The 13,944-nt window shown below is 43.3% G+C and overlaps 1 protein-coding gene across 1 annotated transcript in view; it reads left to right on the forward strand.

Annotated features, from left to right (window-relative positions):
- PTPRT (protein tyrosine phosphatase receptor type T) overlaps window positions 1–13,944 on the forward strand; it is a 795,219-nt gene that overhangs the window by 629,570 nt on the left and 151,705 nt on the right. The window contains exon 17 of the mRNA XM_047852741.1: window positions 5,713–5,741. Coding sequence (XP_047708697.1) covers window positions 5,713–5,741 — 29 coding nt within the window. The remainder of the gene's footprint in view (window positions 1–5,712; window positions 5,742–13,944) is intronic.

Consider the following 13,944-nt stretch of genomic DNA (forward strand, 5'->3'; position numbering starts at 1 on the left):
TATCCTGTTATATTTGTCATTTGTATTCATGTCTTATCTTCTTTACTAAACCATCAGCTGTCTATTCTGATTCATCCTTATCACAAATGTGCCATGTGGATACTGGGGATTCCCTAAAAACGTGTTGAATGGAGGAGTCTGGTGAAATTAGAACAGATGGGGCCCAGAATTAACACTCCATCCCTTGGGCAGGAAAGCTTCACTCAGGACATAGACCTAAATATCAACATGGAGCACCAAGAATAAGTCCAGTCCTGTGGTGAGGGCGTAAGACTAAAAGGGCAGCATAGGAAAGATATAGCATGATCTGAGCCTTCAGGGAACACACTGTCTATCAAGGGGGGGGGGGGAAAAGAGTGAGTCAATAGGGAAAGGGAACTTGTGGGTCAGCCAAAAGAGACTGTACCACTATGAGATTATAGTGTGCTGCAGATCACAAAGCTGAAATGTGGAATTGAAGGAAAGTACCCCAAATCACATAGCTAATAAGTGGCAGAGCTGGGTCTCAAACTTGGCCCGTCTGATAATGGATATGACACTCTTAAACACCTGAATGTCTAGCCTGAATGAAATATAAAATAGGACTTGCTGAGATGCTGAACTGTAAGTCATGATTTTGAGTGGTTCGTTGCAGTGGATGAACAGCCCAAATTAAGGATGTCATGCTGTTTTGTCCACCCCATTCTAAACAGCTCCTTGCTCCATCCACTGAAAAGTGAATCCTTCTGTTTGCACTCCCTACGTAGCCACTCAGGCCAGAAACTTGGAGGTCCTCTTCAGTATGCTCACATTTAATCACCTACTTTCACTTTCACATCTCCTTCCCCATGGCCATTACGAGATAGGCCCCCAACATCTCTTGCTTTGACCTCTGCAGCAGCATTCATGACCCCAGTCCCTCTCCCCTACAACTTTATTCTCACAGTTCTGCCAGAATCATTCATCTAGAAAAATATTTGGTCACTGGTACTTCCTATGCCCAATGGTGTTGAGACTGAGCTCCATAAGCTCTTTGGGAACTAAGACCTGCCAACATTTTGACATTCTCACCTTGCTAACTGACCTAACCATTCTATAAACAGTTCCATCTTCCTGGAAATACCCTTCCTCCTACTCCATCTAAATGCTCCTTGACTTTATAACTCAAGCATCATAGACTCTAGGCCACCTTATCTGTCCCCCTCCCCACCCTTCCCCCCTGAATATGGTCCCACTGCTCCCTGTGTTGCCATAATACCATTTATCACTCCAGAAGACACTAGAGCCTAGTGGTTATTAATGGAGGCTCCTAAAGTCAGACTGCTTGGATTCTCATCCCATACTCAACTATGTAAACTTGAGCAAGTTATCTAAGCTTCACTTTCCTCATCCTCAAAACAAGGATAATAGTGCTTCATAGTGAGGATTAAATAAAATAGTCCACATAATGTACTAGATCAGTACCTGGCACATAAGTGACCTCCTGCTGTTTAAGTGGTAGCTCTTATTATTTGTTTTATAAGCTCCTTATCTGGCTCTCTCATCAGACATTTGGGCTGGATCAAGATCTCATTTGTCTTTCTATCTCTGGTACTTAGCAGGGAGCAGGCACACGTAGTAGGCCCTTGAGAAGTTTTTGCTGAGTTGATGATGGAAAGATGGACGAGTAGATGATAGATGGATTGTTGGATTAAAGGGAAGATGAGTGGATGGATGAATAGATGAGTGTGTGGGTTTATGGGCTAGATGGATAAGTGGGTGGATAAATTGCTAAGTGGGTAGATGGATGGATGGTTAGATGGGTGGAGGGATGGGTGGTTGGATGCATGCATAGATGGATACATGGATGGGTAGAAGGGTGGATGGGTAGGTTTATGAGCTAGATGGATAGGTAGATGATCAAATGGATGGTTAAATGGACAGCTCGGTCCTGTTTAGTATGGAACAAAGGAAAGTTGTGCCTCGCATCAGTTTTGTCAGCCAGCTGAAAAGAAGATTGTGTAATATGTGATTTATTAAGTTTGGAGTTGTTTTTGGTTTTTTTTTTTTTTTTTTCCTAAGCACAGCTGTCTTCCTGCTCAGGATTTTTGGTCTCAGGCAATCTGTTACTTACAATATCACTGTATCCTTGTGAATTTAGACCTTCAGTAAAACTTCTTCAAGCCTCAGAGAAAACACACATGTATACTGTGTTTTGGCCACACAGAAAAGAACTATAATCCTTGCCCTGGAAGACTTTGCAATGTAATTGGGAAAAGATACTCAATTAATAGAAGTTTGTCAGTTGCTCTTAATCTGGAGTTGCCTTAAAGCTGGGTCAGGGATAGCACTGGCTTTTGATGACAACCAGGATAACTCAGAAAAGCTACTTTGAAGAGGTGGTTTGAAGATAGGGAAGTGTGTTGTCCTGAGGAGGTGGCCCAACCATAGGTAAATCCTGAAGGTTGGAAGCAGAGAAGCCCAGAAGGTCCAGAATATTGAGTGCAGCCTGGGGCCCAAGAGCACAGCCTGGGGCTGCTGATGATGAGGAAATCTGGCTCAGGATGGAGGCCTTGCCATTGGCCCCAAACTGCACAACAGCAGTAGGATCCTCACTATGAGTGAGGAGTGACCCCTTAGAGCCTCAGATACCTCAACCAAAAATGAGAAACATAATGCCTGCTCCATGGGGTTATGGGGAGGATTAAAAGATTTAAGGCATGTGTCATATCAATGCCAGACCCACTGTGCTGCTCAACATACACCTGTTTCTTCCTTCATATAGGCAGCATAGGCTGGTGGTCAAGTACGTGGGCTTAGACCCATGTTGTTGTCCAGCTTTAGAGCCTCATTGCTATCAAGTCCAGTTACTAGCTGCAAGATCTTAAGCATGTTACTTAACCTTCTCTGCCTCAGTTTCTTCATCTGTGGCTGATAATAATACCCACCTGTCATGGTGGTTGTGAGGAATACATGAGTTAATATTTGAGAGCCTAGAACAATGCCTGACACATAGTAAGTGCTACGTAAGTATTTTCTCTTCTTTTAATACTATTTTAAATATTCCTAAAGAGGTGAACACTTTGTTCCTGGTTACCGGAGTGAGAAGCAGCAAACCTTATATGTATGGATAAGGTGGGGGCATAAATTCCCCTTTACTGAGCATTCATAATGTCAGGTGTTTAGCTTAATATAATTTACTTAAAATACTTTATATATTATATATCATATATAATCTGAATATGATTTAGATTAATCTAATATTAATGCCCACTTTTGGGAATAGGTAATTATCACTCCCAACTTTGACATGGAAAAACTGAGACTCAGAGATACCTAAATAGTGACTTATCAAAGACATGTAGTTAGCAAGTGGTGGTGCTGGGATGCTAAGACATCACATTTCCACTCCACAAAGATGTTTAGGCTGGCAGTCATCCATGCCATTCACCATGGTACATGGATCAGGAAACACAGGGCCAGGGGGAGGAACATTGCCCAGAATGTCACAGTGAGGAAGTGAAAGTTCTGGGATCAGAACACTGCGCTCTCGATTCTCAGCCTGCTTATTCTTGACAGAATGGGGAACATACATGTCTAGAAGTCTTCATCAAATGGATCCTGCACTTTCTTCCCCAAGGAATCAAATTTCCAGTCACGGGACCACAGAGCCAGCAATGAAGGAGAGGAATGATCTCCTTACAGCATGAACCTGTATGGTTGGTGGGAGGGATTTGGTGACTTACATGGGCTCTTCCACTCCCACCCATCACGGCAGGGAATTCTTCAACCCTTTCATCATCTAGGGTCCCTGTTCATCTGACCCAAGACACTGAACAGTTTTATGAGTGAACAGATCTTGCTGCAATGTGGCTCATTTTCCCCAGCCCAGCTTCACAAGCAGGCATGGAGCTGCTTTTCTGCCATGACTTCTTAGCTCTCAGAGTCACTTATCTTCTGTAGCTGGAGTTGGGCTCTCCTGATAAATAAGAGAAAGCCTAGAGATCGCCTGCCTAGAGGTCACCCTGCTTAGAGGCTTTGGCCACTTCGAACTTGAGAGGGAGAAATTTGAGGCTCTGAGGACATGTTCCCACCCTGCAGATATAAAACTGTATCTTCCTGTGCCAAGCAAACCGGATAACACTTGCAATTAACCAAATAACTCAAGAGGGAAGGGAACTTTTCTTGCCTATTCAGATGGATATTTGGGGACCTTAATTATCAGCAATTTTTCTCAATCCACAAATGTTTCACTTATTGTCAGTGCGGCTAAGTCTGTAAGATAAAAGCATTCCTATTTATTTTCCTACAAAATACAAAAAGTTATAACAAAGGGAATATCATGGACTTGTTTGAGATTTTTATTATTCAGAAGCCAAGAGCTAGAAGGGACATCAGAAAGAGATTGCAGGTAGTGATTTTTCAAACATTCTTTTGGAGAGTGGAATTCTTAGTCATGTGACATTTTAAATGAAACTCCCAATTTATAAAAGAGGTAAAAATGGAGAAGAAGTGCTTGCTGGCTTTCATGGATAAGCAATCCTACCTGCTCAGTTTCCCCCATCCCATTTCAATGAGGCTACTGTATAGAGCCCCCAGGATCCTGCACACACAGTTTTTAAAACTAATGGTCTGGTTCAGCTCATCTGAGGATCAGATAAGGAAATAAAGGCACAGAGAATTTTTTAAGGTTGTAGTCTATTTAGATTGAAAGTTGGAATTCCTTTCTCTTCGTCCAGTGCTTTTTAATGATGAAGTTTGAATTTTGTTCCGGTTATCTACTGATAGGTAACAAACTTGAATTTTAGTGACTTATATTTCTTATGAATCTATGGTCTGGTTAAGGCTTAAAAGGAATGACTTGTTTTGTTCCATGATACCAAGGGTCTCAATCGACATAATCCAACTGGTGAGGGCTAGCTGGATATCTCTCTTCATACAGTTTTAGGGTCTCTCCACAGGATCTTTTCAGCATGGCTACCTCAAGATACTTAGACTTCTTACATGGAGAGTCAGAGTTCGAACTCAGAGTTCAAAATACCCAGGCAGAGCTACAAGTCTTCTTCCTCATCTATCCTAGAAAGTCCCAGAATGTAATTCTTACCACATTCTTTTGGTCACATAGGGCCATTCCTGCTTCAGTGTGGGAAAGAACTACACATGGGCATGCATACTGGGAAGCGTGGATCATTGGGGAGCCATCTTTTTTTTGGGGGGGGAGCCATCTTGAATGCTGCTACCTGATTACCTTGCTTTTGGCAAGACCTTACCTGACTTATTTAAATAGGTTCTGATGCAGTTTGACCTGAAACAGAGAACATAAAGTCATTATGGCTTTCCTTAGATCTTAAGGGAACTGTCATGTGAAGAGTGGTAGAGTAGTTCTAGAAGGCCACAGAAATATGACCCAGGACCAAAAAGTCGTAATTACAAGGAGGCTAGTTTTGACTGACTATAGAAAAGGACTTATAAACAATTAAAACAGCCAACATTAGATGTGGCTTTCTCTGCATGAGTAGTGAGTTTCTCCATCATAAGAGAGGTCTCTCTCATTCCTTCTGCCACTGGAAGTATTTGATTCTCAGCAAAGATGATTAGAAGAGAAACTTGCATCTCCTTGAACTTTGGGATGCTGAAATACTATGTGCATTTCTAAGAATCAAGATTTCATATAAATCTAATTCTTGTTTGTTTGTCTTTTCTTTTTCCCCTTTTTTGGACATTTCCTTCATCTGACTGCCCATCAATATATAGAAGAAATGCTTATTCCTACTCCTATTACTTGTAAGTATCGACCCGGGGAAACTTTGCTTCGTGCCCTGTAAGGGAACCTGTAGCATGCATTTCCTGCACCAACCAAGTGTCTGTTGGTTTCTCATACTCACTTCTGTCTAAGTCATCTGTAGCCCCAAAGTTTTTATTTCCCATAGATGTTTTCCATTTGAAAATGCACTGTCATTGTTGCATTGTTGATGTCTGTTATGTTTCTTCCATCTTGGACTCCTCCCTCCCCGTCCCCCCCGCCTTTGTTTGGAGCTGTGAAGGGCTGTTTCTCCTTTGGCAGTGTCGTTTTATAGTTAGAAATCCCCAAATTTCAAGAAGAGGTCAACCTAATCCCCCTGCAGGACTTGCAGACATAAAACAGAATCACAGATCTCAGCAACTTCAGAGCCCATTTATGTCTACTTGGGGAATGTGTCGCCTTAAGGGGCTCAAAGGTTAGAGAGAAATTCATTGGCTGTTTCCACTATTTCATCAAGTCTACAGGGAAATGGGACTTTACCTAGAACCAGCTTCATAGGTGACAGAAACATCCGAGGTCTTTGGGCTGGAATTATCTCAGTCTGGTGTTTGGCAATAGTTATCTCCTGTTATCAATGCATTTTGTTGGTAGTTATGTGTGGGCTGTTGCCTGTCAATTTTTTTGCACTTTCTAAATAAAAATGATGATTTTTCTCATTATTAAATCAGACATTTTGAAAACATGAAGGTAAAGAGAAAGAAAAACTACACGAATAGATCCTTGGTATGAAAAGTTAAGAAAACCACTGAAGTAACCCCATATCCTTAATATGCATTTCCAGTGTTTGAACATTGAGGTCCAGAGAAGTGTGTGAAATCACACATCCAGTGGGATTAAAACTCAGAATGTCTGGCTTCTGGCAAAGTGTATTGTCCATCATTCCACGTCTAGCTCTACCCCGGCATACCCCGCCTTACGAGAGAGGCCATGCCTGTTAGTGACCATCTGCTGAAGCCTTCACAGACGCAGATTTAGCCAGCAAAAGGCTCTCCCACCCACTCTGCTCAGTGTTTCGGTCTAAGGTCAACAGGCTAGGCACTGAGTAAATAAGATTCTGGTGCCACCACCATCATGTTCTATAGGAACCGATGGACCCCACCATCAACACTGAAAGTACCGGAGAACCTGTTTTGTTTGTTCATTCACTCATCTGGCAAACATGCATTGAACATGTTCATTATGTTCCAGACACTGTGGATGGAGAGATGGCCAGGACTTTGAACGCTACCTTCCTAGTGTTCAAGCCTGTCTGGGGACTAGTGTAAAATCAAATGCTTGAAATGTTGGCTGAGACGCACCTATATGTACTGTCCTATAGAGGCATTTACTCAGGTGACTAATTTTTTAATGGGGCAGGGGATAGTTACCAGTGTTTGTAGAGATGGATTTGCCCACTCCTGAAGAAACAAGAATTCTAAACAGAGGGGAACCGCATCTGGAAAGGCACAGGGGTTAAAATGATATGAGGTGTTGTTGCTGTGGTGAAGAGAATGAGCTTCAGGAATCATGCAGCTCTGGGTTCAAGCCACATCTTTGTCACACACCAGTTATGAATCCTTGAGGAAATCCTCAGAACTCCTGGAGCCTTATTTCTCTTAACTCTAAAATGGGGGTAACAGTGCCTAACTCAGGGAATGAGGGATTTTATAAAGTGCCTCGCACAAAGTTGGCACTAATGAAATGTTAGTATTCTTTATTTCCTTTTGTAGAAACCATAAGGGGTCAGGAAAGTAGTGGTGGCCCCTGGGAGCTCCTCTGGCCTTCGAGAGGTTCTTCTGGCACCAGTGTTCCACAGTAGTTACAGGCATGCGATGACCCGTCCCTGTCTCTGGGCACCTCACCTCCTCCGTCTGTTAGACAGTGTGCATAGCACTGTCTTTGGATGCCCACTTCATGCCAGGCACTGTGCTGGGTAATGTGGCAGAATCCAAGATGCACAGTGCAAGAGTATAGGAGACAGACTAGCAAGTACTTGTACTTCGAGGTGCAGTGATAAACAGTTGTGCAGTTGTGCAAACTTAGAGTTCTAAGTCACAGATTTATTTAATGTTTATTTCTGAGAGAGAGAGAGAGAGCAAGAGAGTGCACACGAGCAGGGGAGTGGCAGAGAGAGAGGGGGACAGAGGATCCCAAAGCGGGCTCCGCACTGACAGTAATGAGCCTGATGTGGGGCTCAAATCACGAACCATGAGATCATGACCTGAGTGCAGTCAGACACTCGACTGACCGAGCCACCCAGGTGCCCCCTAAGTTACAGATCTTAGCGTGTGAAGCTCATGCCAGCTGGGGAACTGAACGTGGTTGAAGATTCAGAGGAGGAGAACTGGAAAGGCAGACAGAGAGGTAGGAGCAAAGCTTTAAGAACCAAGTCCGTTGCAGAAGGAAGATTTGACAGTAGAGATGCAGAGAGATGGCAGTGGAGAACGTGAGCGTGTCCCAGACATCTGAGCATCAGCAGTCATTTGTGCAGGTCATGGGGTGGGTTGAGGGACAAAGCCAGCCTAGAGCCCATGAGGAGGAGGATACTTCTTTTTAACCACCAGACCCTAAAGCAGAGGAGGAACATGAGAGTGGCTACTTGAAGGGTGAGAAAGTCCTGGGCACTTGTATACAACGAAGTAGAGGAGTCTGTGCAGAGGAAGAGGCTGAAGATGCTGGTGGGGGGTGGGTGGTTAGGGGGAGGGCACGTCTGGAAGGGAAGGTCTGGAGGCAAAGTGGGGATAGGGAGCAGCCTCAGAGGGGAGGCACGACAGGTTCTGTGAGACTGTAGGATGGAGAGATGAATGTAGGTGGAGAAAAGGGAACAAAAAGGAAATGCTGACACCCGTGATTTCCAGATTCAGAACTCCATTCTTAGGTGTCGACCCCAAGTGGGTGCTTTCAACCTGCCTGGAGAACCTCAGTTCTGTTCATGGACATCAGTACCTTGCTAGGGACAAGAAGTGGTAGCTATTCCTGGCTGACAGGGACACCCTTGAGGCACTTCTGTCTTTGCCATCCTGGGTATTTGCCAGCTGGTCAGAGCTGAGAGCACTGGGCTGCCAGATCAGAAGTAGCCAGGGGATTAGAGTGAAGAGGGACCAACAGAGTGCTGATAATGACCAGGATAAACAGAGCTGTAGACCAAAGGAACCGAGACCTAAGGACAGAGAAGAGTCTATAATGGGGCCCTTCATTGTCCAGCACATGCTAAAAAATAGGGAGATAATGTGAGTTTTGTTGTCAGACCTAGATCCCGATTCTATGTCAGACTGTTCAGACCTTGAACATACATGGAACCACTCTGAGCCTCAGTTTCTTCATCTGCAAAGTGGTGATAACAATGTTAACTCCCCAGGTTTTTGTGTTTTTGCCAGGGCTGGTGAGAGGGTATACGTAGAGTGGCTACTACAAAGTAGCAGCTATGATTCCTTACATTCCAAGCTAACCGAAATGCCTCTCTAGAATGCCTTTTTGCTTTTCCCTATAGTAAAGAAGCTCCCAACCACTTCAGTGTCTGCTTTTTAAAAGGATATTAAGAGTTGGAATGTGTTCACAGATTAATTTATCTCAAGGTGTGTGATGGGCACTGTAATTGTTTCAAACAGAGACATTTTAGTGTAGCAGTTCTTGAAAAAGCACTAAGTTGTTTACCAACTGTTCCAGCAGAGAGAGAGCACTTAACTGTTCCACTTAGCCTTAGGTAAATGCCTGTACACGTGTCATGGAGACAGAAAACAGTGACCTGGGCTGGGCCTTGTCTGCAGAGACTCTGGAACTCTTGAGTTCCCATATCCTTCCCATCTTTCCCCATTCCAGCATATTTGAATCCTACATCTACCCTTCAAGGTCCAGATCTAACAGTGCTTCCTACAGGAAGTCTTCCCTGATTCTCTCCACCCACGGGAATGGTGCTTTTCTCTGAACTCTCACTGTAATTACTTGGTATCATGGGCAGGAAGGGGCAAATGTGTCTTAAGAATATTTCTTGTTCTTTCTGGTTTTCCTCATGTGAATGAGAAGAGCAAGATGATATTAAAAGCCATAACAGCTGAAGTCAACAGGGAGATGGTCTGTTCTCAAAAAGAAAATAAATGGCAACAATTTTTAGCTACCTCCAGACCCTTTCCCTTCCTTGCTTCTCTATCTTTAAGGCAACCTCTGCTCCTGTGCAGCCTCTGGGTCTCAGTTGACTAAGATGTAAAGTGGGGACTAAAAATGGGTACCTCGCAGAGATCTTTCAAGGATTCAAGGACATAATAAAATGCTTATTATGTAGTAGATCTTCAACCAAAGTAAGAAATCACCTCCGTTGGTCAGTGCATACACTTTTTCACATCATAGGCTGTTGCAAATCAAGTATTGTTGCCTCAGTACATGTAAAGAGGAATTTAAAATGATTATATCAAGAGATACTCAAAAATCTTTTTATGTAATTCATCAGCCACTTCAAATAAAAATGAAGAAAAGATAGGAATTGAAGGAAACAATTTAGAGATGATAAGTATCAATTACCAAAAGCTGACAGCAGACATGTTGACAAGCGGAAGGGGAAGGTGTCACCATGAGGGCCAGGCAGAGATGGCAGCCATGTTGCTGTGCAGCCAAGGGGAGGACTTTGGTGAGAACTGATTCCTCCCCCTCAACCCCCCTGGAGCAGCTCAGTCCCTTTGAAAGTGCAGCCTGGGAATCTGCATCTTAGCACACACCTCAAGTTCTTATTTTGCATGCCTACTTTGAGAGCAGCTTTTCTCCTGACACCCTTACATCACCCTGATACAACTTTCCCTTTCTCAGTATCACACCTTTGCACTTCGCCCTCTTCCTGGGATGCCTAGCCACCCTCTGTGCCTGGAAAATTCCAACTGAAGGGGGAAATTGCCATTCGTATTTAGGCAGACCGTATTCGTGTCCTCACCTTTGTTGTTGCATCCAGCCTTCATTCCTTTGTCCCCTGACTCACTCATTCACGAACAATTCTTAGGTTATTCTGCCCGTGGTGTATTTGCACGTCTGTCTCCTTGTTGACAAGGACTGTGTGTTACTCATCTTTCATTTCCTGATGACTAACTTGGAGCCCAGAACAAATCAGACATCATCAGACTGTGTCGATTACTTGAATGAGTGCACCCAGGTGGGTGTATGTGTGAGGTTGCTACCCCCATTTTGTTTTCTCTCCCATTGAATTATGCTTTTCCATTCTCGTGAAGATAGTATCCATCTTCATACATTTTTGGCGTATGGTGACGGGGGGGGTGTCTTTCGGATCAGACGTATTTTTGTAATTTTATATTGGTTTTAGGTTTAGAAATGTTGTACTTGCATTTCACAATTATAAATGCATAAAATTAATGAATACTGCCACAACAAGATAGATATAAATGCAGTGGGCTAGATCATGTGCACAGATAGATTTGGATAGGGATTGCAACTGAATGGATGCTTTATTGTTCACTCTATTGAATTAGAGTCTAAACACATCAGTCATAAATACCAAACAGAGCAAATCTATAAGTCAGAGGCTCTGTCAACTTAATCAGGGAAGATACAAATGAGCATTTCTCCTCCAAAGAAGATAGAAGATGTGCATACTTCAGTTTTAAGTTTATACTTTAAGTTTTAAAACCCAACTAGGTTTTAGTGATGCCTTGAGGCTTGGAAAGGTCTGCCTGTGATTCTGCTTCTGTTCTGTAAATGCATTTGAACTTTGTAAAGCAGGTAAACAGGAGTATGGGGAATACTGCTGACAGAAAGCAGTGACATACCAAAATGTGGTTGGAAAGAGAAGTTCTCGTGGAGAAAGTTACGATGTGCTACTCACAGCTCCCTTCACGAATGAAGGACTTTGGGTGGATATCCCGTAGTGTGATTATAAGAGCAGAGGGTAGTTCTATTTTTTTATTTTTTGAGGCACATCCATACTGTTTTCCACAGTGGCTGCCCGAGTTCGCATTGCCACCAATAATACACGAGGGTTCCTTTTTCTCCACATCCTCACCAACACTTGTTGTTTCTTGTGTTTTTTATTTTAGCCATTCTGACGGGTGTAAAGTGATACCTTATTGTGGGTTTGATTTGCATTTCCCTGATGATGAGTGATGTGGAGCATCTTTGTACGTGTCTGTGTGTCTTCTTTGGAAAAATGGATAAAGAGGTTGTGGAAGTGTATGTGTGTGGGGGGGAGGGTATAAAACGTATATGTATATAAAATGGAATATTACTCAGCCATAAAAAAGAATGAGATCTTGCCATTTGCAACAACATGGATAGATCTAGAAGGTGTAATGCTAAGTGAAATAAATTATCTGAAGAAAGACAAATACCATATGATTTCACTCATGTGAAACTTAAGAAACAAAACAGAAAAAAAGAGACCACCAACAAAAAAAACTTCCTGAATACAGAGAACAAACCACTGGTTACCAGAGACGAGGTGGTGGTGGGGATGGATGAAATAGATAAAGGGGATTAAGAGTACACTTACCTTGGTGAACAGTGAGAAATGTATAGAATTGTTGAATTATTATGTTGCATACCTGAAACTAATATAATACTATATACTTCAATTTTTAATTAAAAAAATTGTTTTTTAAAGAATGAAAGACTTACTCCCTTAGTGACCAGAATTACTGCTGGTAGACAACTCTTGGCTGACAGCCCCTTTTGGGATCATTTTTCCTTCAGAGCTGCTTCATCCAAGGTCGTCCAGTAGCTATTCAATACAGGGGTGTGAGAGTCACCCCAGCTTCAGAGCTTCCCATGGGGTTGCCTTAAGTCTTCATTTCCCATGCATCACCAAGTTCCCCTTCCACCCACTCTTTCCCTTCCCTTCCCTCACCTGTCTTTTCCTTTCCCTCCCATAGATGTTGACCCCAGAAGCGCCTCCTAATTCATCTCCTGCCTGTCAGTCTCTGTCTCAGAGTCCAATTCTCAAGGAACACAGTCTGCTACATTTCCATTGGCTTCTCTTCCATTTGTCCACTGGAGACAAGTGGATTTGAGTATGTGGCATGCCCCTCCCCTGCACGTGCACGTATCATTGCCTGTGGACCCTCTGTGTACCAACTAATTGGGGTCACCACTTGTTGCCTGCTGATGATAAGTAAACTCTAAAAACTTCATCCTTGGGCACTCATTCATTCACAGGCATTTGCTCTTCTTTGGGCTGTGGGCATCACCATGCATAGCTCTCGCCTGGGGGAGCTCACTGTGCATCACAAAAGTGACTGTAGCTTTTGCTGGACCAGCCAGAGGAGAGAGCGAGGGTCAGAAGTGCCCACCACCATGCTCCTCAAGGCCCTCCAGGGCAGGATGGGTTTAATTCTGAAAGCCCTTGCCTTTAGCAAGCATCCCCAGAGTGGGAACGACGCTTTCAGCTAGGGCTGTAGCAAAGATAGGATCCTGAGGGGCTCAAACTGGAAAATGCCTTTCTAAACGTTTCAGTGTAGTGCTTTTAATGGAAGGAAGTGCTTTAGTTAAGCTCTGCAGTGTTGATAATGATGATAATGATTATGTCGTGTTTGTATATACAGCTTTACCTCTTCCAAAGTGCTTTCCCACTTAGTGCCTAGGTGTCTGGTTGGGCTTGGAGGCACTTAGCAAGGTATTATTGGATGGATGCCTATGCCGTGCAGGAAAGAGCCCCAGCATCCTGGCTCTGCACCCTCAGGAACTTGACTGAGTCCCACCTTCAGTGTCTTGTCTGTAAAATGGGGGTAATAACATCTACATTGCTGTTTCCGTGACATATTCTTTCATTCATGAGCATTTACTGAGCAGTTGTTCTTTTGTGCTAAGTACCGAGCCAGGCGTTAAGTATTTAGAAAGAAATACTCTTCTTTCAGGAAGCTCACAGCTTAAAAGGCAACTTTCACATATTAAAAAGTTATAAAATAATGTTATATATACTTGGAAGAGGAGAGTGAAGACATGGCAGAGGGAAGAAGTCACTGAATCTGCTTTGAGGAAAGACACCTCTGGACCAACTTAAGAGGGTGCCTCACCAAAGAAATGATACCCACATTTCTCTTTGGCCTCACTGTCTAGAAATACACACACACACATCGCTTCTCGGCCTTTTGGCTAAGATCAAGTGTAGAAATACACACACACACACACACACACACACACACACACACACACTCATGCACACATTGTATGACTAAATAGATTACATGCTGGGGAATGAGTTGGGAACAAAGAAA

This window comes from Prionailurus viverrinus, chromosome A3 (genome assembly GCF_022837055.1).
Source record: "Prionailurus viverrinus isolate Anna chromosome A3, UM_Priviv_1.0, whole genome shotgun sequence".
Classification (NCBI taxonomy): Eukaryota; Metazoa; Chordata; class Mammalia; order Carnivora; family Felidae; genus Prionailurus; species Prionailurus viverrinus.